The sequence below is a fragment of the Pipistrellus hanaki genome (genome assembly GCF_964339955.1).
Source record: "Pipistrellus hanaki genome assembly, chromosome: 4".
In the NCBI taxonomy this organism is placed as follows: domain Eukaryota; kingdom Metazoa; phylum Chordata; class Mammalia; order Chiroptera; family Vespertilionidae; genus Pipistrellus; species Pipistrellus hanaki.
The window spans coordinates 37,955,651-37,978,515 of record NC_140506.1 but is presented as its reverse complement, the minus strand read 5'-3'; the positions used below and the strand labels follow the sequence as shown (position 1 = coordinate 37,978,515).

Genomic DNA, 22,865 nt, shown 5'->3' with positions numbered 1-22,865 from the left:
AGTCGGTTTTTGGCTCTCAAAAGAAATTTCAATCATCGTACTGTTGATATTTGGCTCTGTTGACTAATGAGTTTGCCAACCACTGTTCCAGTGTATGGGGCAGGGATAGGAAGTAGAGATATATTGAATATATATGTTCAGAACATAAATGTCTTCCTTATTAATTTGGAAACAGAATTATATAAACGCCACTTCTGAGACTATAAAAATAGTTACCAAGCAAAGACAAGCCAGTAGCAGCAGCTAGGATTCTTGGACTCTTGATATCCAATTCCATACTCATCCAGACTACATTTTTTTTTTTTTTTTTAATTCTCAGATGATTATTGTATCTCCAGTTTCAAACTTCAGGAGTCAAACTTAAATGATGCTACTAGTGGATATGGTTGGGTTTTTTTTTTTTCCTTTTAGATTTTCCCATGGCTAATATTTGGAAATCATCTCAATTATATAATTTGAATGCAGAGACTACTGTACTAGGTGCTTTAGAGGAAATATATGAGTAATATGCATAGTGTCTTCCCAAGAAACTTACAATCTAATTGAGGGTGGGAAGAAAGAGAGATCTGTGATGAAGAAATCTGTTTTGAAATGAGGAGACTAGTTCTGCTATGAGACCTTTAACAAAGGTCTCAATTATTCATTCAAAACGATCATGTATGATATCTGTTCAGTGCCAGTATTGTAGTAGGCACCAGAGATGACAAGATATTCAGCCTGGTGGAGGACATAAATACCCAAGTAAAGAATTACAATCCTATATAATAAAAGGCTAATATGCAAATAAACTGAACGGCCGAATGACCAATTGCTATGACATACACAGAACACCAGGGGGCAGACACTCAATGCAGGAGCTGCCCCGTGGTGGTCAGTGTGCTCCCACAGGGGGAGTGCCGCTCAGCCAGGAGCCAGGCTCACAGCTGGTGAGGGCAGCTGTGGTGGCGGGAGCCTCTCTCTGGGGGTGGGATGGGAGGGGAGCGGGCCTAAGCTGCCAGTTGGACATCCCCTGAGGGTTCCTGTACTGCAAGAGGGTGCAGGCCAGGCTGAGGGAACCCTTCTTTCCCTGAGTGCACAAATTTCACGCACTGGTGCTCTAGGTTGAGTATGAAAAATGTCATGATAGAGTATGCTTAAGATACAATGGAAAGCACCAGCTGTGGAGTTTGGGGTGCAAAGTCTGTGCAGACTTTCTAAAGGGAATGATGAATAAGTAGCATTTTGGCCAGATATTATAGATGGCAAACAGTGTCTCTGTGTAAAAAGGAATAAAAGTGTTTTAAATTCTTTAAGAAAATTTAAAGGTTTGGTAAGAGAGAACTTAGCTATTTATAGGGAGCAGGGTGAGGGGATGAATGGTAATGGGAGGAAAATAATAATGAAAAAATCACTACAAAAAAATAGAACTTATTGAGGTTCATTAACTGCAGAAGCTTTGGACGCTGGGGGATAGGATTTTGACAGGTACAGATGGAGAAATAGAGCCTCCTTCAAAAGGCATGCTGGAAGCAAGAATTAACCTGAGCACTGCCTAGAGGCAGGTATGGTAAGAGACAGACAGCAGTCCAGCCTGGCAGGAGTCTGGGTAAGACTGATAAAGGTGATGGGAGGTAGGACCAGAAAAGAAGGCTGTGATCACTGTGAGGCCTTTGAATGTCAGGCTGAGGAACATTACTTAGTTTGACAGGAAACAGAAAACCTCTGTGGGATTCTTGGCAGTAGGTGGCATATTTAGACTACAGCTTCGATTTAAGGGTTCTAAAAGACTTGTTTGCTATTACAAAACCATCAAGGTCTGAACTTTTTGTTGTGATTACTTCTGATTTTAAAACACTCAGGTTAAAAAGTATAATATTAGAATTCACAAGTATGGAATAGTAATTTAATAAATTGAACACTGCAGGCAAAATTTTAAACTCTTATTCAGTATATTTTGAATAGAAATCTTTTTCAAAGACCTCATTGATTAAACTTTATATTCTTTAAAGAACTTGTAAGTTTATTTTACCTAAAACCATAAACTAGGTTATTAGATATTTTCCCTAACTTTGAAAATCTGAAATGTATGTAAATGGCTTGTCTGTTGGCTCCAAGTTCCACCTTCTGCCCTGTGATGCTAGGATTCAAGCTCTCCAAACCACATTTAGGCTTTGTCAATAGGAAGGGTGGGAGGAGATTTCAGGGTTGAAGAAGGTAACAGAGATTTGCTTCTTACCATCTGCATCACTTGACTTTACTGTTTGCTGTTCCTGTGAGCATCATCCCAGCTCTCACTTCTTCAACCCAGACTCTGAAGTTTTTTCCTGAATCCAGTTCCCAGCTTTCCCACCTTTGCAAAACTAGCTTCATTGTTTGCCCCAACCTCTCAGTCCCACCAGCCCACCGGTGCACTATCCCCAGAGAGCAGGTCTCTCCACTAGAGCAGCTCAAACACCAGCACTAGGTGAGCAGTCCTCTTCCGCAGAGACTAGTTTCACCAGGACCGGGCCCATCCTCTTTGCTGATTAGATGAAAGTACATCACTCCAGTACACACACACACACACACACACACACCCCACACACACACCTAGGAGTGGTGGCTGATTTGGCAATTATTAACCCTGATATCTTACAGAGTTACATTCTTGCCTTCTTAATGATCTGGTTAACAACTTTATACCTAATTAACAACTCTTCATATTCAAGTCCCTCTGAATATCTGAAGTATCTGGTTTGATTTTCCAACAGACACAACTATGAAACAGAAATTTAATAAACAGAACAAGCAATGTTCCAAATTCAAAAATCTCAACTCTCATACTCTGGTTTCTCTTCAGATCGCATAAATCTTTCGCCTTTTTTCAAAAATCTCAACTCAGATTATTAGCAGAATTTATTTTCACTTGCACAATTAAACAGTACACAGAAGTGAGAAAATTTGCATTATGGCTTATAGAAGAGAAAAAAAGTTAACAAAAAGTAAATCCAGTCACAATTATTTGAAGATAATTTACACTTTGTTGTTGGATTAATCTTTACCTTCACTGTTCATGTATATTATGCTTTTCAATGCTGTTTTTTACTGACTTGTGAAATTGAATAGCTAATGTTTCAGCCAACTGTTAAAAAATGTGATTACAACTGCACCTAAGACATTAAGTGAAGATAGGACACTAAGTTCATTTCCTAACTTGGCAAATTTGAAGATGCACAGCCTTGGTCATCTGGATCATGTGCTGAAACAGTGACATCCCTGTTTTCAATTTCAGAACTAGAAAGAAAACAGTGCCTGTTTTTAGCATGGAAAAAAGAATGTGTCAGTTTAGGTAGCTAGGACAGTGAGACTCGTTTATAAATACAAATTTCTTGGCACAGGATTACTTATGATAAACACATCACTTGCTTAGATACCGGGTCTTATGTGTTATTCCTATCTATTGTTAGAAGAGTGGAAAAGAAAAAAACAACTCCAATTCTTAGGTGAAACAAATTTTAGTACAGGAAAGTGGGCAGGGGAATCACTGTATTTATAATTTTACCGTCTAGGCTGCTCTCCTGGCTACTCAGCAGAATTGTCTTTTGAGATGCTTTAAAATGATTGTTCAGGCTGTATATAGAATCTTTGGGGACAAAGAACCAGATATGTACATTTTTAAAAAGTTTCACTGTAATTAAAATGCATGGCCAGCCAGGTTGAGAACTATGAAACAGGCAGGCTACTATTTAGGTTTAAAAAAATACCTTGATCTGCTGTCTCCGTAGCATGGCAAGTTCTCTCATGTCTCGGAATGGCTGTAGTAAATACTGATAGAGTTCCGTTGTGGCTTCTGCAAGGCTGCTGTAGGCTTCATCCTCCATCTGATACAAGTCCAGAAGCTCCACCATGCTCTCTATATTCTTGTGCTTATCCAAGAGCTGTGGAACAATGAAGTTTTAGTAAAAAGAAATCCAATTTTGTGTGTGTGTGTGTGTGTGTGTGTGTTATATATTATAACGGCATATAAATATTTACTTTTTGCTCCCTATCATGAGGACATGGAAACTCTGAAACACAGAAGCAAGAGGGAACAAAAAGCTCCCAACTGCTCTTTATCCCTCATATCCATGCCTTAGGCCTGAATTATCCTTTTCAAACTGCTTTCACCATATTATTTCTGTTTTCTGCGTTTTCTAGGACTCTATACTACTTATTTGTTTAGTTAACTCTTTAGAAAAGTTTTCCATGGTCTAATACCTTTCCCCATATTTATTTTCAATTTTTTTTTCTTGCGAATCTACAAGATAACTATCAACTCTTGCCAATGTTATTTTACTAATTTCCCCAAATCTTCTTGTCACTCCTTTCTTCCTCCCAATTTGGAACTCAATTTAACTTTCTTTGTAACTCATGTATGTATCTATGCATATATGTGTATTTACATTCATTCATTCATTCATTCATTCATTCATTCCTCAATAAATATGGGCTGAGTATCTAAAATATTAGGCAGTGGGCTAGGAGCTGGGCATACAAAAAAGCATGGTCCCTTTTCTCATGGAGTTCACAGTACTTCTCCATTTTAAAACATTATACAAGAAAGAAACATAGCCTAGGCATAGCTGGTTTAGCTCAGTGGATAGAGCATCTGCCTGCGGACTGAAAGGTTCCAGGGTTCAACTCTGGTCAAGGCCAGGTACCTGGGTTGCAGGCTCCTCCCTGGCCTGGGCCCTGGTCAGTGCTCATGCAGGAGGGCAACCAATCGATGTTAACCTCCTCTCTCACATGTATGTTTCTCTCTCTCTCCCTCTCTTCACTCTCTCTAAAAAAATCAATGGGAAAATATCCTCGGATGAGGACTAAAAAAGAAAAAGAAATAAGTAATATAGCCTAAGAGAAAAAACACACAATATGTATACTAGAGTTTGTATGTGTGTGTGTGTGTGTGTGTGTGTGTGTGTATATATATATATATATATATATATATATATATATATATATAGTATATAGTATATATGGGTTGTTTAAAACATAGGGAGTATCAATGTTCTATATATATTTGTATATATGACTGAATCTGAAAATACACAAGAAACTCTTATGGGTAACTACCTCTAAGAAGGGGAACCATAGACAAGGAAATGAGGGTAGGAGGGGAGAAGATTTACATTTCAATTATACTTTTTACAATCATGATCTATCAAGTGAATACTTTTTTTAGAGAAAGGTGTTTTTTTTAATTGAATAACATTATGTAGGTTTCAGGTGTACATTATTCCCTTTATCTATTTTGCCCCGCCTCCCCGCCCCCACCACTCTGGCAACTACCAATCTGTTGTCTGTTATCTATGAGTTTGTTTTTATTCTTTCATTTCTTTATGTTTTCTGTTCCACAAATAAAATCATGTTTTTGTTTTTTTATATCTCTGATTTATTTCACTTGGCATTAACACCCTCAAGATACATCTGTGTTGTCAAAAACGGCAATATTTATCTTTGTATGGCTGAGTATATATAGCTGACCTTATGAAGCTGAAAATATGTGTATAACTTAAGGAGACCCTCTGTATATGCAGATTCCCAAACTTAGATGGAAAATACTGTTTTCGATCTATTGCTGAGTGAATCCACAAATTTGAAACCAGGAATGTGAAGGCCAACAGTATATTTATTGGAAAAATATCCTTCTATAAGTGGACCCGTGCAGCTCAAACCCAGTTGTTCAAGAGTTAACTGTATATACCACATCTTTAACTATTTTGTCTTTTATCTATTCTATTGATGGACACTCAGGTTGTTTCCATATCTTAGCTATTATAAATAAGGCTGCAGTGAACAAAGGGGTACATATATCTTTTCAAATTAGTGCTTTCATATTCTTCAGTTAAATACCCAGAAGAGGAATTGCTAAATAATATAGTAGTTCTATGCTTAATATTTTGAGGAACCTCCATACTGTTTTCCACAGTGGCTGCACCAATTTACAATCCCACCAACAGAGTAAGAGGGTTCCTTTTTCTCCTCATCTGCTCCACTTGTTATTTCTAATATTTTTTATAATAACCATTCTAACAGATATGGGGTAATAACTCGTGGTTTTGATTTGCATTTCCCTAATAATTAGTGATGCAGTACATCTTTTCATGTGCCTGTTGGCCAACTGTACATCTTAAGAAAGGTTTTATATTCTATCCATTCTCCACTTACCCACACACAAACGTATTTTGGCTTACAAATACAAGTTTTCCAAAAGATAAGGCATAAGAAATAAGAAAATACTACATACTTCTCTTTCTGGGCCCAGCTACCTATTATTCCTAAGTAGATAAATCTTGTATTGAATCAGCTGCGTTAAGCTACAATTGAAAGTAGTATTATAAAAGGAATAGCAGCTGTATGAACGATCATTTTATAATTACAGCACTTTTCTCAAGTCCCAGAAATAAATTCTAACTGGTGGCACAGGTACTCACTTCCAACACAGCTTTACCATCTCAAGACTACAGCTATAGGAAACATACGTAATAACCCGATTAAAGAAGGATAGAACAAGAAAACTGTGTTTTAAAAAAATGCACAATTAGTCCTTACAATAAATTATAAACTGTTTATAGTTTTAAAGGCAATAATTCTCTCCTTACAAGAAAATGTACATTCACAGAAACCCTTTATTTTTTATTCCACTTGAAATGAAAAACATTAGAGATTATTTTCTATGAAGTTTTAGGAATAGCAGAAATTAAAAGAATGAGGGGGGAAAACAAAATAGTAGCAACATTCCTCAATTGTAAAGTTCCCCAGAGTCATTGAGAAGTGATCAAATGCCATGATTCAACAGTAAGACAATCCTCAGACACAGGATTCTGGGAGCTCTTCTTACAGAGACACTGAAGTAAATGTTAATGCAACAGTTTAGATACTATTTTCTGCCAAAACAAAATCAAGTCATTGTATGTTTATTAAGTCACAGTTCCCCTCTACACAACTATATGCAATGAAAAAGAAAGAAAATCAACTATTCTATTTAAATATTAACACATTTATATATTATTTCCCACATGCTTTTTATTCTCAAACAGAACAGTACAGCACTTTACAAAGCTATTATGCAGCAACTAAACTTAATACTCTTGCAGAGAAGTCCAAGGCATCTCACCTAACACTGCTAATTTATTAATTTGTCTTCTTTGCTATAAAGTTTCATGTTTTCCAACATTAACTTACCTTAAAACCAATTATAACTTCAGTTGGCAATCTATTTTAATCTAACTATCTGCAAATAATGTTTAAGTAAATGAAATGCATTTTAAAACTTCAAAAGATAGAGTTTACTAATAACACCAGACTTTTTTTAGACTTTTAGACTCTAAACCATTTCCTAATACAAATAAGAGTTAACATTTACCGTGTCCATACTACCCAAAGCAATCTAGATTCAATGGAATCCCCATTAAAATACCAATGGCATACTTCAAAGATGTAGAAGAACAAACTCTCCAAAAATTCATCTGAATAAAAAAAGATCCCTAATACTAGTAGCTGCAGCAATCTTGAGAAAGAAGAAAGTGGGAGGGATCACAACAACAGATATAAAGCTATATTACAAAGCCACTGTTCTCAAAACTGCCTGGTACTGGCACAAGAACAGACATATACTAGTATACCAATAGAACCGAACAGAGAAACCATTAATCGACCCAAGCCATTACGCTCAAACAGTATTTTACAAAGGAGGCAAGAGCTTACAGTGGAGTCAAGACAGTCTCTTCAATACTAGTAAATGGTGTTGGAAAAGTGGACGGATACATGCAAAAAAATGAAATTAGACCACCAACTTACACCATCCACAAAAATAAACTCAAAATGGATAAAGGACTTAAATGTAAGGGAGGAAACAATAAAAATTGCAGAAGAAATCAAGGGCAGCAAAATAGCAGACATTTGTAGTGGCAATATCTTTACTGATAGAGCTCCTAAGCAATGAAAACTAAGGAGAAAATAAACAAATGGGACTACATCAAAATTTAAAGCGACTGCACAGCAAAAGAAACCATCAACAAAACAACAAGAAAGCCCACTGCATGGGAGAACATATTTGCCAATGTTATCTCTGATAAGGGTTTAATCTCCAAAATTTATAGGGAACTCATACAACTTAACAAAAGGAAGATAAACATTTCAATCAAAAAATGGCATAGGACCTAAATAGACACCTTTCAAAAGAGAACAGACAGAAGGTCAAGCGACACATAAAAACATGCTCAAAGTCACTAATCATCTGAGAGATGCAAATCAAAACAACAATGATATACCATCTTATACCTGTCAGAATGGCTATCATCAACAAATCAACAAACAAGTGCTGGAGAGGATGCGGAGAAAAAGAAACCCTTGTGCACTGCTGGTGGGAATGCAGACTGGTGCAGCCACTGTGGAAAACAGTATGGTGTTTCCTCAAAAAAATTAAAAATGGAACTTCCATTTGACCAAGTAATCTCACTTCTAGGAATATATCCCAAGAAAACAGAAACACCAATTAGGAAGGATATATGCTCCCCTATGTTCATAGCAGCACAATTTATAATAGCTAAAATTTGAAAACAGCCTAAGTGCCCATTAGCAGATGAGTGGATTAGAAAACTATATTCTACATAATGGAACACTATGCTGCAATAAAAAAGTAGCATGGATGGAACTGGAGAGCATTATGCTAAGTGAAATAAGCCAGTCAGAGAAAGATAAATATCACTCATTTGTGGAATATAAAGAACATCATAAACTGATGAACAAAAATAGAACCAGAGTCATAGAAGCATCTAATAGACTATCCAACCTATGAGGAAAGGCAGGAGGTGAGGGGCTAAGAGATCAACCAAAGGGCATGCATATGAGCATAACCAATGGACACAGACAGTGGAGGGGAATGGGAGTGTGAGGGCATATGCTGGGGGTTCAGGGTGCCCCAGGAGAGGTCAATGGGGGGGTGGGGGGAGAGGGGAGAAGAGAAGACTTATGTGATATATTAAACAATAAAAAATTTAAATTAAAAGAGGTAACATTTACCAAGAATTTACTAGTCTATGTATTTTACATAAAACCTATTTTAAATCACTCTATGAGGCAACAGTATTATTCTCCTTGCCTTACAGATGAGGAAGCTAAGGTACTGAAGAGAATGAGGTAGGCCCAAATTCACAAAGATAATAGAGGACCAGGAACAAACTCTTGAAACCTACCTACTAACTTCTATCTACAGACTATCAGAGATAATATATTTAAGACCTCCCCACAATGCTTGACCCACAGGAAGCATTCAATAAAGGTTATTGTGATTACTGAAAACTAGAGCCTCATATACTTCTCTACACATAGGTCACTCCAGTTAGGCCTTGTTACTGTCCACAGAGGACAAAGATTCACCTAGATAGGAAGATGAAGAGGAAGAAAGGCTTAGAGAAATAATTTTAGGAATTAAACATTCATTTTGTTAGTGCAACTTCAACAAGCTATCAAAAATGAATGGGAAAAGCAGTTTAAATACAGAAACTATAGGGAAAAGCACAAAAAACAACACACCTTTAAGCTCAGCTAAGGAACAAAGTGAGGACAAGAAAACAAAACACAAAAACAGGAAGAAACACTACTCCTGGCCTCTTCTAATGCCCATCTTGCATCCACAAATGGGCTTTTTAAAAGCCTAAAACCCCTATCAACATTAGAAGTGCTATGACTTAGGTAGTCACATTATTGCAGGGAGACCTAAACTGGACACTAGCACACAAAGCAAGTGGCCTAAGTCCCAACCCTTGCCACACTGTGCCTATAAACTACCCTAAATTCCTTTAAAAGGACACTGTAACTTCACTTTATAAACAGAAAACTAAAGTTAGAGGATGGTAAGTGACAACCTAAGACCAAGCAACAAGTATCAGAATTAGGACAAAAACACAGATTTTCTTTCCACTAAGCACAAATTAATGAACAGTGTAGTGAGATGCTTCTTAAAAAGTACCCTGCCTCAATTAATTCCTACCATCAGGATGACCTGGTAACAAATTTTACTTTCACAAAGAAAATGACCATTCTGTTGTCTTCTCCCAGTGCCTACTTATTTGAAGGCACTATTTGTTGAATAAACTAAGCTTCCCCAAGTCATCACCCTTAAACCTTAAAGTTATAAATAAAATCTGAAATTATTAAAGGAACTTGTACACTTATTCTTTATATATATATATTATTGATTTTTCACAGAGGGAAAGAGAGAGGGATAGAGAGCCAGAAACATCGATGAGAGAGAATCATTGATCAGCTGCCTCTTGCACACCCCCCACCAGGGATGTGCCCGCAACCAAGGTACATGCCCTTAACCGGAATCGAACCTGGGACCTTTCAGTCTGCAGGCCGACGCTCTATCCACTGAGCCAAACCCGTTTCGGATGTACACTTATTCTTAAGACAATTCCCTTCTATACAAAATGTCTAGCCCATCAGGCTTCTTTTTATTTCATAGCCTATTCTACAAAACCCTGAACAATGTGAAAATGATCTATTATATGCAGTATGACCAAATAAAAGTTTAAATTCAAAGACAAGCATAAAAAGGAAATTCCCTACATTTAAGAAAATTCACAAATTTTTCTAGCTTTTTGCTGAATTCTTCTCTGGTTTTATAACTTATATATTGTGTTAAAGCTATTTGGTATTTACAAGTCCCCTACAAGGAGCTTGAAAAGCTAAATGAACTTCACCTCTACCACATACACTCCTCCAAAAAGCACCAAGAATTATTATTTAGTCTTTAATGCCTATGCCTCTTACCCTTGCATCTTAGTTGTTTTTTTTTTGTTTGTTTGTTTTTTTCCCTATCAACAGGGAATAGGTCAGAATCAGAGGGAGCAGATTCTGGCCTTTTCAAAAAGAGTAAAAGAAGTCATAGGAAACTTTCCATTAAAGACAAAACAAAACAAAACAAAACAAAACAAAACAGACATACATTTAACTACCTTGTGCTTTTAAGTCTCACTTCCAATAATATTCTATAGTCAATGAAATCTCAAATAAAGCAGCAATGAAGAACAGTGAGAGACTGATTAAAGTTACATGAACATTTGGGGAGTGAAGATTGCTAATTCAAACCTTCTTCTGCCTTTATGTTTGACAAACTAAACCTCTTGCTCACCTTCTCCCTTCAACACACACACACACACACACACACACACACACACACACCCTTATACTCAAATTACTAAAGTGTCTGTCCAAATTGACCTTGTTTTAGCAAGGAGGAAACATGCCCGATTTCATGTTTGTGAAATATTTGGTGGGCTGGGCATCATGTGATGTTAAATGGCAAGCAGAGAAATGACCACATAAATTAGTTATCAGGAAAACTGCTATCCTGTCACCAGTCTCCATGTTTCTGCTTTACAAAAGTGCTAAACTAGAGGCATATATTCATCTTTTTTTCTATACTTATCTCTTCTTTTCAGTGATATGAAAAATTACCAAAAATTTGAGCACAGGACTGAAAAAAATGATTAGTATTTAAGTCATTATTTTAACAGCTTCCAGCTTTCAAGTCTTTCATCATAACTCTCAAGAATCCCACAAAATTTACTTAGCTTCATTATTCCTTAACTGTGTTTAAGTTTACACTCTTTCTATGGGAATATACAGGCAGAACAGCTTTCTCCATTGCAATACACTATGTCTTTCCCCAGCCTGCTTCTACTTTTCATACCTACTTAATCATGGATCATGGCTCACTGACCCAAAGAAGACCAACATCCTAGGGCTCCTGTCACTTATATAATGTATATATCGGGTCTAGTAATAATGAATGTCGTTTTTTAACATTCATTTAAAATCTTGCTTGGCATTGACTTGTATTGACATAACCTTCAAACACGTGGTATCTACAGAACGTGTGAAGTGCATTTAACAAGTTTTGCTTGAAAAAGTTTGTGTTTGGTTTGGATTTTGTTGCAAAACTAGGGCTAAGAAGATGGCGGGTGAAGAGCATATTCGGCACTGCATGCTTTACGAGTTCCAATTAGGAAGAAAAGCAAGTGAGGCTGCAAAAAACATCTGTAGTGCTCTTGGTCAAGATGCAGTTAGCGTCAGAAAATGCCAGCGTTGGTTTGAGAAATTTCGCGAGGGAAATTTTTCGTTAAATGACAAGAGTGGTCGAGGCCGTGTGTCCAATTTTGATCAAGAAGCTCTTCAAGCTCTTTTGGTGCAAAATCCTCAAATTACCCAACAAGAGCTTGCGACAACTTTAAATTGTTCACAAAAAACAATTTCCAATCAATTGCGTGCACTTGGCAAAGTCCAAAAGTTTGGAAAATGGGTTCCTCATGAGTTGACCGACAACCACCGTAATCAAAGAGTCACAATTTGCAGTTCGCTCCTCTCTCGTCAAAACCGTTTGCCTTTTTTAGAGCAAATTGTTACCGGAGATGAAGAATGGGTGCTGTATGTTAATTTGAAAAGGCGGCCTCAATGGATGGACAAAAATGAGGCTCCGCAGCCCACGCCAAAACCTGACTTGCATGCAAAAAAAGTGATGTTGTGTGTTTGGTGGAATTTTAAAGGAATTCTTCATTATGAACTTTTACCATCTAACCAAACCATTACAAGTGCAGTGTATAGTGCCCAATTGGAAAGGTTAGCCCAAGCTTTAAGAGAAAAAGAACCCGCGCTGATTAATCGGAAGGGCGTAATTCTTCACCAAGATATCGAACGACCGCATACTGCAAGAATCACTGCTGAAAAACTGCGCCAGTTGGAATGGGAAATTCTCCCTCAACCTGCATATTCTCCTGATATTGCCCCTTCTGATTACCATTTGTTTCGTTCTCTGCAAAACTTTCTTCTTGGAAAAAAATTTAATAATGAAGAATGCCTCAAAAATGCATTGACCGAATTTTTTGCATCAAAATCACAAGAATTTTACAACAGAGGGATTAAAATGCTTCCTGAGCGTTGGGTACAAGTAGTAGAAAACAAAGGCAACTATACTGTTGATTAAATTTTGTTGTATTGTTTAAATAAATTCGATTTAAAAAAGGTATTAGAAAACGACATTAATTATTACTAGACCTAATAGTTGGGGTTTCAGCAAGAATTCAAAGCTTTATAACTAATCTTGGTTTTCCAGAAAACTTGGGAAAGTCATAATTGGGAGGAGAGGTAATAAGCAAACAGTCTTCTTAGAGTTTCTTGATCCTTCTGTTAAATAACCTCAGAAGTCAGATTTGTTTTTGGCTGAGTCATATTTTGTTGTTGTTAATCCTCACCCGGGGAAATTTTTCTTAAAGGAGAAAATTGATTTCTTAAAGGAGAGTGGAAAGGAGGGAGAGACACACAAGAGAAACATCCATGTGAGAGAGACACATCTATTGGTTGGGCCAGGGGAGCCACCTGCAACCCAGGTATGTGCCCTTGACCTCAATTAACCCTCAACCCTTCAGTTCTTGAGCAAATGCTCTATCCATTAAGCCAAACCGGCTAGTGCTAGCTGTTGTCATTTTAACAAACAGATGTCTTTAGGAAAACTAGGAATGGCAGGAAAGGCACACAGTTGGGTTAAGATAAATCTATGTTTGAATCTGAATTTGGTCACTCCTTAGTTGTTTAACGTTGACAAATCTGTGTAACTTCTGCTTCAGCAAAATAGGTAAAAACAAAAGCACCACTTGGCTCAAAAGATAGTGGGGAGGATGTAAGGAGAATGTAAAGTGCCCAATGCCTAAGTAGCTAATAAATTAGTTACATTACCTGAGAGAAATATTGAGTTGAAAACTCTAGAAAATCCTTATTACATGAAAGAGACCATTAATACTTCTTGGAAGTCTCCTTTATAAATACCAGACACTTTGTTGGGTACTTTTTCATACTCTCTTAATTAAATCTTAAAATAGCCTTTAAGTATTTTCCCCATTTCCCTGTTTTAAGAGTTTAAATAATTAAGCAGGTTACAGAAGTGGTAAGTCTATATTCGAATTCAGGTCGTCCTGACTCCAAACCCTGGGTAGGCTCTGTTTGCTGTGTGCTTTATGTGGATGGCTACTTTTAAAAACACGTGCTGTTTCAATTGGATAGAAGTTTATTATGTTTGTAAAACTGTCCAATTGAGGACAGTTTTACAAACATAATAAATTCTTAAGTGAACACTGATTTATAGATCTTAAATCAAGCCTATCATCATAGTTATTAAGGTCTGTTATCTAAAAAAACCACAAATAATGATTTCAAGAATAATTGTCCTTATACAAAAACCATTATTACAAAACCTAAGTCATCAAAGGTAAGCCATAGTATGGGCCACCCATGCACACACACTATAATACAATCTTCAGCTCTGACCAATGATTTGGGCTATTGCTGAAACCATTCCAAAAGACCTTGGTGGCACTTAATTCATACAGGGACTGAATGCCTGTTGTATAAATAGCACTATTTACAGTAAACCCTTGAAAAAGTCCAAGACAAACCTACCCTATAATAAATTTGACATTTCATTTATATTCAAGATTGAGGTCTTAAGTGGTATATAATTCGTATGTAATCTAAAAATAAGTTATAAGTACTATATAAGTTATAGCTCCTCCAAAACTTATTTCCAGTCAGATAACCAATTGTATGAATCATTAACAAAAACTTTTAGCAGAAAATTTAAGGTTTAATTCAGTATTTCACAAGCCAAGGATATAGGAATACTTCTTATAACTCAATTAATCATACGTGTATTCCAAAAATTAAACCCGATATTGTTTACAAAGCATACCAGTCATGGGTGCTAATTTACAAAGCACATAATTTACAACTGTGGTTTTAAACCTCTTTTTGAAAAACACCTTTAGGCGTTTGGAAAAAGCCTTTCTCAAAAAATGCAAACATGCCTATACATATAAAATGTTACATGCCCATTAAAGTTCAAATATAATTCCCCCCAATTTATAGGGAACTAACCGGCCTCAAATAAAGACCCCTTATTTAGGAAATCATTTACATTTTTAAGAGATCTTTATCCTAACTTTTCAATAGCATGGTCCCTTGAGTAATTTACATTTGTCATTTTACAAAAACTTATTTACCCACAACTTGACATTAACAGAACACTTCTTCCAAACCCTTCAAATTCTTGCAATACTAAAAACAAACTCTGATGTCTTTTGTCCACTAATATTAAGAGTGCTCACAAGATGTGTGGCCCTGAACTAGGGGGTGGCAAAGAAGAGAATTCCAAGATTTTGTCAAGGCCAGTGACCTTGAAAAGTTTACAATCTATTTGCACAGTCTGTTCTATTTAAAAAAACACACACAAATTCTTTCAACAATTTACTGACCATTTTTAACAAAAACAGGTGTAGTTTTTAAGATGAAACCATTAGCTCTAGCTGACAGTGGTCAGCAAACTCATTAGTCAAGAGAGCCAAATATCAACAGTACAGCGATTGAAATTTCTTTTGAGAGCCAAATTTTTTAAGCTTAAACTTCTTTTAATGCCACTTCTTCAAAATGGACTCGCCCAGGCCGTGGTATTTTGTGGAAGAGCCATACTCAAGAAGCCAAAGAGATGCATGTGGCTCTTGAGCTGCAGTTTGCCTACAGCGGCCCTCGCAAATTTGGCAGCGCATAGAGCATCCATCTGCGGACAGAAGGGGTTCAATTCTGGTCAAGGGCATGTACCTCGGTTTGCAGGCTCTGGTCAGGGCGCATGCAGGAGACAACCAATCGAGGTTTCACCCTGTCTTTCCCTCTCTCTAAAAATCAATGGAAAAATATCCTGGGGTAAGAAAAAGCAATTCTGTAGAAAAGGGGACCAGAAAATAGACTCACAGAAATTAAAGAAAAAACACAACCAAACAACTAAATTTTTAAGTAAAATATACCTAAGGATGAGTCTGATTTTAGCAAATACATCTAGCTTGAAAAACATAGCCAATTTCACAAGTTAAGTCAACTTGAAAACTGGAAATACAAAAACATGGAATTAGATGTAATTACTAAACTCAACAGAATTAATGTTCTGTGACACATTCTATAAAGATTTTACCTACAAAAAAAAAAAATTACTGCAAAATATTAAGACAGCAAAGAATTTAAGCAGCTCAGTAACAAAAAACATGGCTGGTATGTTATTCACCCCCATTATCACCCCCATGGCAGACATCACTAATGAATCACACTACACTTTCCCCCCATTGAGTCACAGAAACTTCCAGTAGAAATCAGGAGGGCATTAAAACTGAACCTGTTTATTTCATTGACAGCTATTTTAAAAATACTATTCAAGCCAACTAAATGAAGCACCAAAAGTTTATGTATTTAATGTTCAATGAATTTATACTAAATTTTATTTATTTTGAGGTGTTTTCCAACACACAAAAGCTTTCTTAAAAGTTTAAAAATTTCTTTGTTAAACAGAATAAAATATTATAGTTAATATAACTTTACTTAATTAGTAAAAAATACATCTTAAGAAATGTACACAACCTCCCCCATGAAAGGGTTCTAGAAAACTGCAATTAACTATACTTTTGGCAGCCTTCATTTTTTACCTAATTTGAATTAAAAAAAGACAAAATAACTTTTTCTGAGTATCAATAAAATAAAACTAGACATGCCTATAAGACTACAATATATGTATATATGTATAACTCAAGTAAGAAAAAGAAGCACTAACTTTGTTCTTGCAATGTCAATGAAATACAGGTATTATTCTTATTAAATACAAAAAAAGAAATATGTGGCCATTTAAGATTTCTGTCCCTTACAAAAAACAATCCTAAGTAGAACAGACTCCAGAAAGGAGATGATATCAAAGGAAATAAAAACCCTGCAACTCTAGGATCATTACAGGTAGGAGATGATTAGCATAAAATATACTAATTGGAAGGAGTGAAAGCCTGGATTCAGGAAGTTGTATGAGAACACTGTGGTGTGGGATGTGAGGAAGAGTTATTTCCTAAATCCTCAAGTCTAGCAAAGAAAAACCATATTCTAAAAACCAGAAGGCTCCAACTTCCTGGCCTCAATAGCAGTATTCAACTTCTATATAAATATAGACAAGGTTAACAGATGACAACACAATGTCAGGAATATAAAAACCATAAAAAGGGGCATTTACCTACCCAAGTCCAACCTCAATTGGTACTGACACTAAAAATAAATGGCTCTGAGAAAAGTGTCTATTAGAGGAAACTGAGTATATGTGAAAATACTTTTTCAGTGAAGTTCTTACAGAAGCTGTATGTAAGCATAACCTTAAATTATATATATTTTATGGATTGTAGAGCTTCCATTCCAATGAAATTCCAGAGCTTCTATATCCATTCCAATCTTTCCCCCATATTGCACTATACTGCACTACTTATTGATCCCCAAGTACAAAAGTATACTAAACATTCCTGCCTAGGGCATTTTTTCCTCCCTAAAACAGGAGTGAAACACGAACTATCTGTAAAGACTTGAAATATTCTTTTTTAAAAATATATATTTTATTGATTTTTTACAGAGAGGAAGGGAGGATAAAAAGTTAGAAACATCGATGAGAGAGAAACATTGATCAGCTGCCTCCTGCACACCCCCTACTGGGGATGTGCCCGCAACCAAGTTACATGCCCTTGACTGGAATCAAACCTGGGACCCTTCAGTCCGAAGGCCTACGCTCTATCCACTGAGCCAAACCAGTTTCAGCAAGACTTGAAATATTCTTAAAGTGTGTCTAAAACCCTTAAGAATACATTTACAACCAAATGTCACTTGGTGTTTTTTCGTTTGCACAGGCACTTATTTGGAGGACCATGAATTTACAACTTGCCTAAGCTGCCAAACTACATATGGAGGAAAAAGCAAAACCAACTTTACTCCATAAAACAAACTATTTTGAGTAAATGAGCATGACACCAAGAAATGACACCAGGGTTAGCTCATGCCTGGGTAGTTATTGCTAGAAAGAGTTTGAGAGCAGAGAGAAATAAATTCTCCCTTAGCTTACATTTACAGGGGTGGGGGTGGGGGAGAGTGCCTTTTTTTCAAAGTGGCTTTCATCTTAGTGGCAGCACATCACCAGAGCACTTACCATACAGAACCTATCTGATACATGGGGGAGGACATCTAAAGACTTACCGAAGGTTCTTCAGAGGGCCAGTGGAGGAAAGCCAGTTTTTCCTACCACTGAAAGGAACGAAGGGGGGAGGCGAGTCACAATAACCCATCGTCCTCCTTTTCCCTTGTCTAGGGAAACGAGTGTCCCAGAGGTGCACATCCTAAGACCGAGGCTCCAGCCTGGGGTAAGGAGGAACGAAAAGCTATGAACTGAAGCCCAAACTCACCTCCTGGATGCGCTTCCTGGCCCGCTGCAGCACTTCTTCGTAGCCCTTCTGCCGCAGCTCGCTGAGGCTTTCGTAATACTCCTCGGGGTCGTCGGTCTCGGTAAACAGCACCTGGGAGAGGATCTTCCAACCGCAGGTGTCCAGGCCGTGGCCCAGGTAGACCTGGAGCTGGTAGCACAGCGTGTCGATCTCCTGCTCGGTCATCTCCGGGGCGCCCCCGAACAGCACGGTCCACATGCCCGAGGGCTCCTCGGGGAAGACCGGCAGGCAGGGCTCCAGCTGCGAGTTCACGGAGCACAGCTGCTGGTGCACGGCGCGCAGGTCCTGGAAGGAGAAGAGCCCGGCCCAGCTGCACTCCTCGGCCGCGGGCTCCAGCTCGGCGGCGGCGGCGGGCTGCTGCTCCGGGTCGGAGCGCGCCGGGGACGCCGGGGCCGCTTCGTCCTCCCTCACCAGCTCCAGCACCTCGATCTCCTCGGAGACCGCCCCGCAGGCGCTCACGACCCGCACCGAGGACACGGGGGGGACCTCCTCCTTGGGCGCCGGCGGGGATGCCGCAGAGGCGGCCCCCGCCGCATCTCTGCCTTCGGATGCCTTCCGGGCCGGGGCGGACTTGGCCCGCGCAGGGCTCCGGAGAGGGCTCTCGGCGGCCCCTTTGCCGGCTGGTCCCCGCAGCAGCGGATCCCCCCGGAGGTGGCGCGCGCTCCGCGGAGAGCCGCTCTCCGCCGAGGCCGGGCTCCGCCGGGGCCCCGGACTCCTCCTCCTCCCCGGAGTCGCAGAAGCCGTGGCCTCCGGCCGCCCCTTGCCCGATGGGCTGGAGCCCGGCCCGCGAGTCCCGTCGGACGCGGCGGCGGCGGCGCAGGACTCGGCGCCCCCTCGCGTCCCCGCCTGCTCCCGGGAGCCGCTCCTCTGCCTCTGGGCCGTCCGGTTGTGGCAGGTGATGGCAAACTTGCCCTCGATCTCGTTCCAGGCCACGATGAAGACGAACTTGTGCTTCTCGCGCTCGTCGAACACATGGGGCCGCACGGCCACCCAGTCCGACTCGAGCGTCTCCTCCAGCGCGAACGACATGGTGGCTCCGGCGCCAGGCCGCGGGGGAGGCGACGCCGGCTGGTCCTGGCCGCCCGCCCGCCGCCGAGAACTCACCGGCTGGCTGCGCCGCCGCGCCCCCCGCTCACCCTCGCCGGGCGCCTTCAGCCATCTTAAGCGTCCCGGCCGCCGGCCGTCCTCGCTCGGTCGCCCGTCCTCCCCGCGCTCGGACCCGCCGCGCTCCTTTGTGGACCGGCCCGCCGGGAGACACAGACAATGCGCGTCCCTGGAGCAGGTAGTTCACATGGTCACGTGCAGCCGGATCTGTTTACAAGCCCCGCGCCGCCGCGGCAGCGCCCCGCGCCCGCCCACCGCGCGCGAGGCCGCGGGGCGGCTTCTGCGGCGCCCCGGCGGGAAGACGCGGGTCCCGCGGGGCCGGGAAGGCCGGTGGACGGCGGGGGCCGGCGGTGTGTGCGTCTCCAGGCCGATCTCCCCGCCTCGTCCTCTTCCCGACCGCGCGGAGCTGTCTGATGGACGGACGCGTCTCCCTAAACTCTGAGAGGCTCGGTATCGCCACAATGTTAGCATTCGGCTGCTGACGTCGGCGGCTCCACGAGGGACGTAAACACCGGCACGTGCCGCACGCTGGTGACGCGGCGGCGGCGGCTGCGGCGGCGGCGCGCACACTCCCAGCCCGCGCGTGCGCGCGCCCGCACCGCCCCCTCGGCGTCGCCCCGCCCCTCCGGACTCTTTCCTTCCTCTGCTCAGCCTCCGCCTCCCTCCCGCAGGCGGGAGCCGGCGACTCGCAGGCTGTGGGGTCGGAGGGGGTTGGAGTGACAGGTGTGCCTCGCGGGCCCAGTGGCCTCCGAACCCCGGGGGGAAAAAGGAGCGCAGGCTGAGGAACTGGGACTTTCCGAACTCCAGTCATGCAAAAGGGGGCCTTCAAATGTAAGTTTGCCTCCATTCCCCTGGGGGGAGTCGGGATGGAGAGGTCCTATACTCTGTACTCCGTTAACATGACTCGGACCTTGTGATGAGCTTTTTTGGGTTCCCCCAAACTGTTGGATGTACCCTAACACCCTCGAGACACAGTTTCATCAGTGTTTTGTTGCTTCAGGTTTCATCATTGTGTAGTGGTTCTTTGAGCCTCATTTTGAGATAATTGGTTTGAGCCCTTTTGAAGTTGTACTCAATGAGGAGTCCCCAGAATGCACATGCAAAATAAATAAATAAATAAAATAAAATAAAAATCATGTAAATTTGAAGAATCCTGCTGTTCCTACTGAACTGTGATAAAACATTCTTAAAATATCCTAGAGGATCCTGTAATCCAGTTTACCTTATTGGCATTTTTTTTCTTCCTCGAGTCCAATTCATATTGCAGGTATTCTGCCTCAACAGTAAAGTGCAATGAGGATTCGTTCTTTTACTTTTATACATATTTCAAAAACATATGCAGAATATCGTAACTTTAATTAACCGTGCATTGTCAGATATCCTTAGTTTTACTTCAGTGTTGTCCTGACATCTGACTGAACAGCAAAAGTTTTAGCCCCTTCACTGAGCAGGACATTTTAGACCAATGGATCTGCTTTGACAATAAAAGGGGCAGGGGGGGGGGGGGGGAGGCACTTGGGTTGGATGAGCAAACAGGGAACCTAACTGGTTTTTAAGCCTTTTTGTAGTTCTTTATGTGGAACCACACATTTTCAAAACTTGTAAAAGAACTGTGTCAACTCTCAGATGCAAATCAGAGATACACCTTTCAAAAGGTAGGAAGAAAGGAAACCCATCACAAATACGTATCACGATCTAAGCAAACAATAGCACATTATCTTTTCTACTAAAAGTTACTCCTAAAAGTTTTTCTGATAAAAAGTTGACATGATCCCTAGGTCTTTTCATGTAATACATTATGGAGAAGTCTGAATAAGGATAAAAAAAAATAAATCAAAGAATATGTTTATAGGAAACATTTTTTATTTACATGTATTTCAATATTTATCCACAGATATAAAATTATGTCTTATTACAGTAGTGCCAGAGAAACTTGACTGGTGGTCACACGGGTGTTAAATATTTTCCCCTAATACTCTGGAGCCACTGTGTTTTGTCAAAAGGATTGTTTCAATGGTTCTTGTTTCCTCTAAGTAATTGTTACACTAGGAATGAAAAGAAACAAACAAAAATTCCCATGGAAGGCTACTGTAGTACTCTACAATTCTTTGTTTAGGTCTGTATCTGATTGTCAAGCAAGATCTCTGAGTGTATAAATTACTCCCTGGCAACAAGTAAAGCTACAGAAAAAGCACATACACCATACTAGCTTTGAAAGGGATTGAAAATGTTTATCTCTTTGAATTTTTTTAAACTGCTGTGAATTGTTAGGCAAACTGGGAAATGCTTTAACTCTTTAGGTCTTTTAATAAAAACTATACTAGTTTATGTAGTGATTTTCAAATTACATAGCATTTTCTTGCACGTATTTATTTTATATTTATAATAATCATAATGTAGGTATGAAAGGAATAAATCTTTAAATTTTATATATGAAAAATAGTTTAGATTGTTAGGTCAAACATCCCGGGATTGGGGGCAGGGGACAACTTGAGTTCAGGGGCCTAATGGACATCTGTTCTAATTAGATTCTCTCAGAAGCAGACACTGCAAAGTCAGGAACGTCCAAATGTATTGGAGGGTGGTGGATGGTATAACACCTGTGAGAGGAAAAGGACTGACGTAGAATTGGAGCTCCAAACCAAAGATTAGGTGTGTGATTTTTAAATTTTATTTTTCAATTACACTTTACATTCAATATTATTTTGGATTAGTTTCAGGTGTGCCGCATAGTGTTTAGACAGTCAAAAACTTTACAAAGTATTCCTCCCAATATTTACTATACCCGCCTGGCACTGTACATAGTTATTACAATATTATTGACTATATTTCCTATACTGTACTTGACATCCTTGGTACTATTTTTGTAAGTGTCAATTTGTACTTTTATATATATATATATATATATATATATATATATATATATATATATATATATATTTGATTTTTTTACAGAGAGGAAGGGAGAGGGATAAACAGAAACATCGATAAAAGAGATACATCAATCAGCTGCCTCCTGCACAACTCCTACTGGGGATGTGCCTGCAACCAAGGTACATGCCCTTGACCGGAATCCAACCTGGGATCCTTCAGTCCGCAGGCTGATGCTCTATCCACTGAGCCAAACTGGTGAGGGCTCAATTTGTACTTTTTAATTCCTTCACCATTTTCACCCAATCCCTCAACCTGCTTCCCCTCTGGCAACCATCAGTCTCTTCTCTGTATCTATGAGCCTGCTTCTATTTTATTTGTTTGTTGTTTATTTTATTCTTTAGATGCCACTTCTAAGTGAAATCATATGGTATTTGTCTTTCTCCAATTGACATTTTACTTAACATAGCAACCTCTAGGTCCATCCACGCTGTCACAAATGGTAAGATTTCATTCTTTCTTATAACTGAGTAATAGTCCATTGTACATATG

General features: G+C 39.7%; 1 protein-coding gene across 1 annotated transcript in view; it reads right to left on the bottom strand.

Annotated features, from left to right (window-relative positions):
• JMY (junction mediating and regulatory protein, p53 cofactor) overlaps positions 1–19,905 on the bottom strand; it is a 48,149-nt gene extending 28,244 nt beyond the window's left edge. The window contains exons 1-2 of the mRNA XM_084881303.1: positions 18,300–19,905; positions 3,723–3,896 (exon numbers count right to left, since the gene is read on the bottom strand). Of these exons, the coding sequence (XP_084737429.1) occupies positions 3,723–3,896; positions 18,300–19,367 (1,242 nt within the window). The 5' untranslated portion in view covers positions 19,368–19,905. The remainder of the gene's footprint in view (positions 1–3,722; positions 3,897–18,299) is intronic.
• Positions 19,906–22,865: the final 2,960 nt, after the last annotated feature.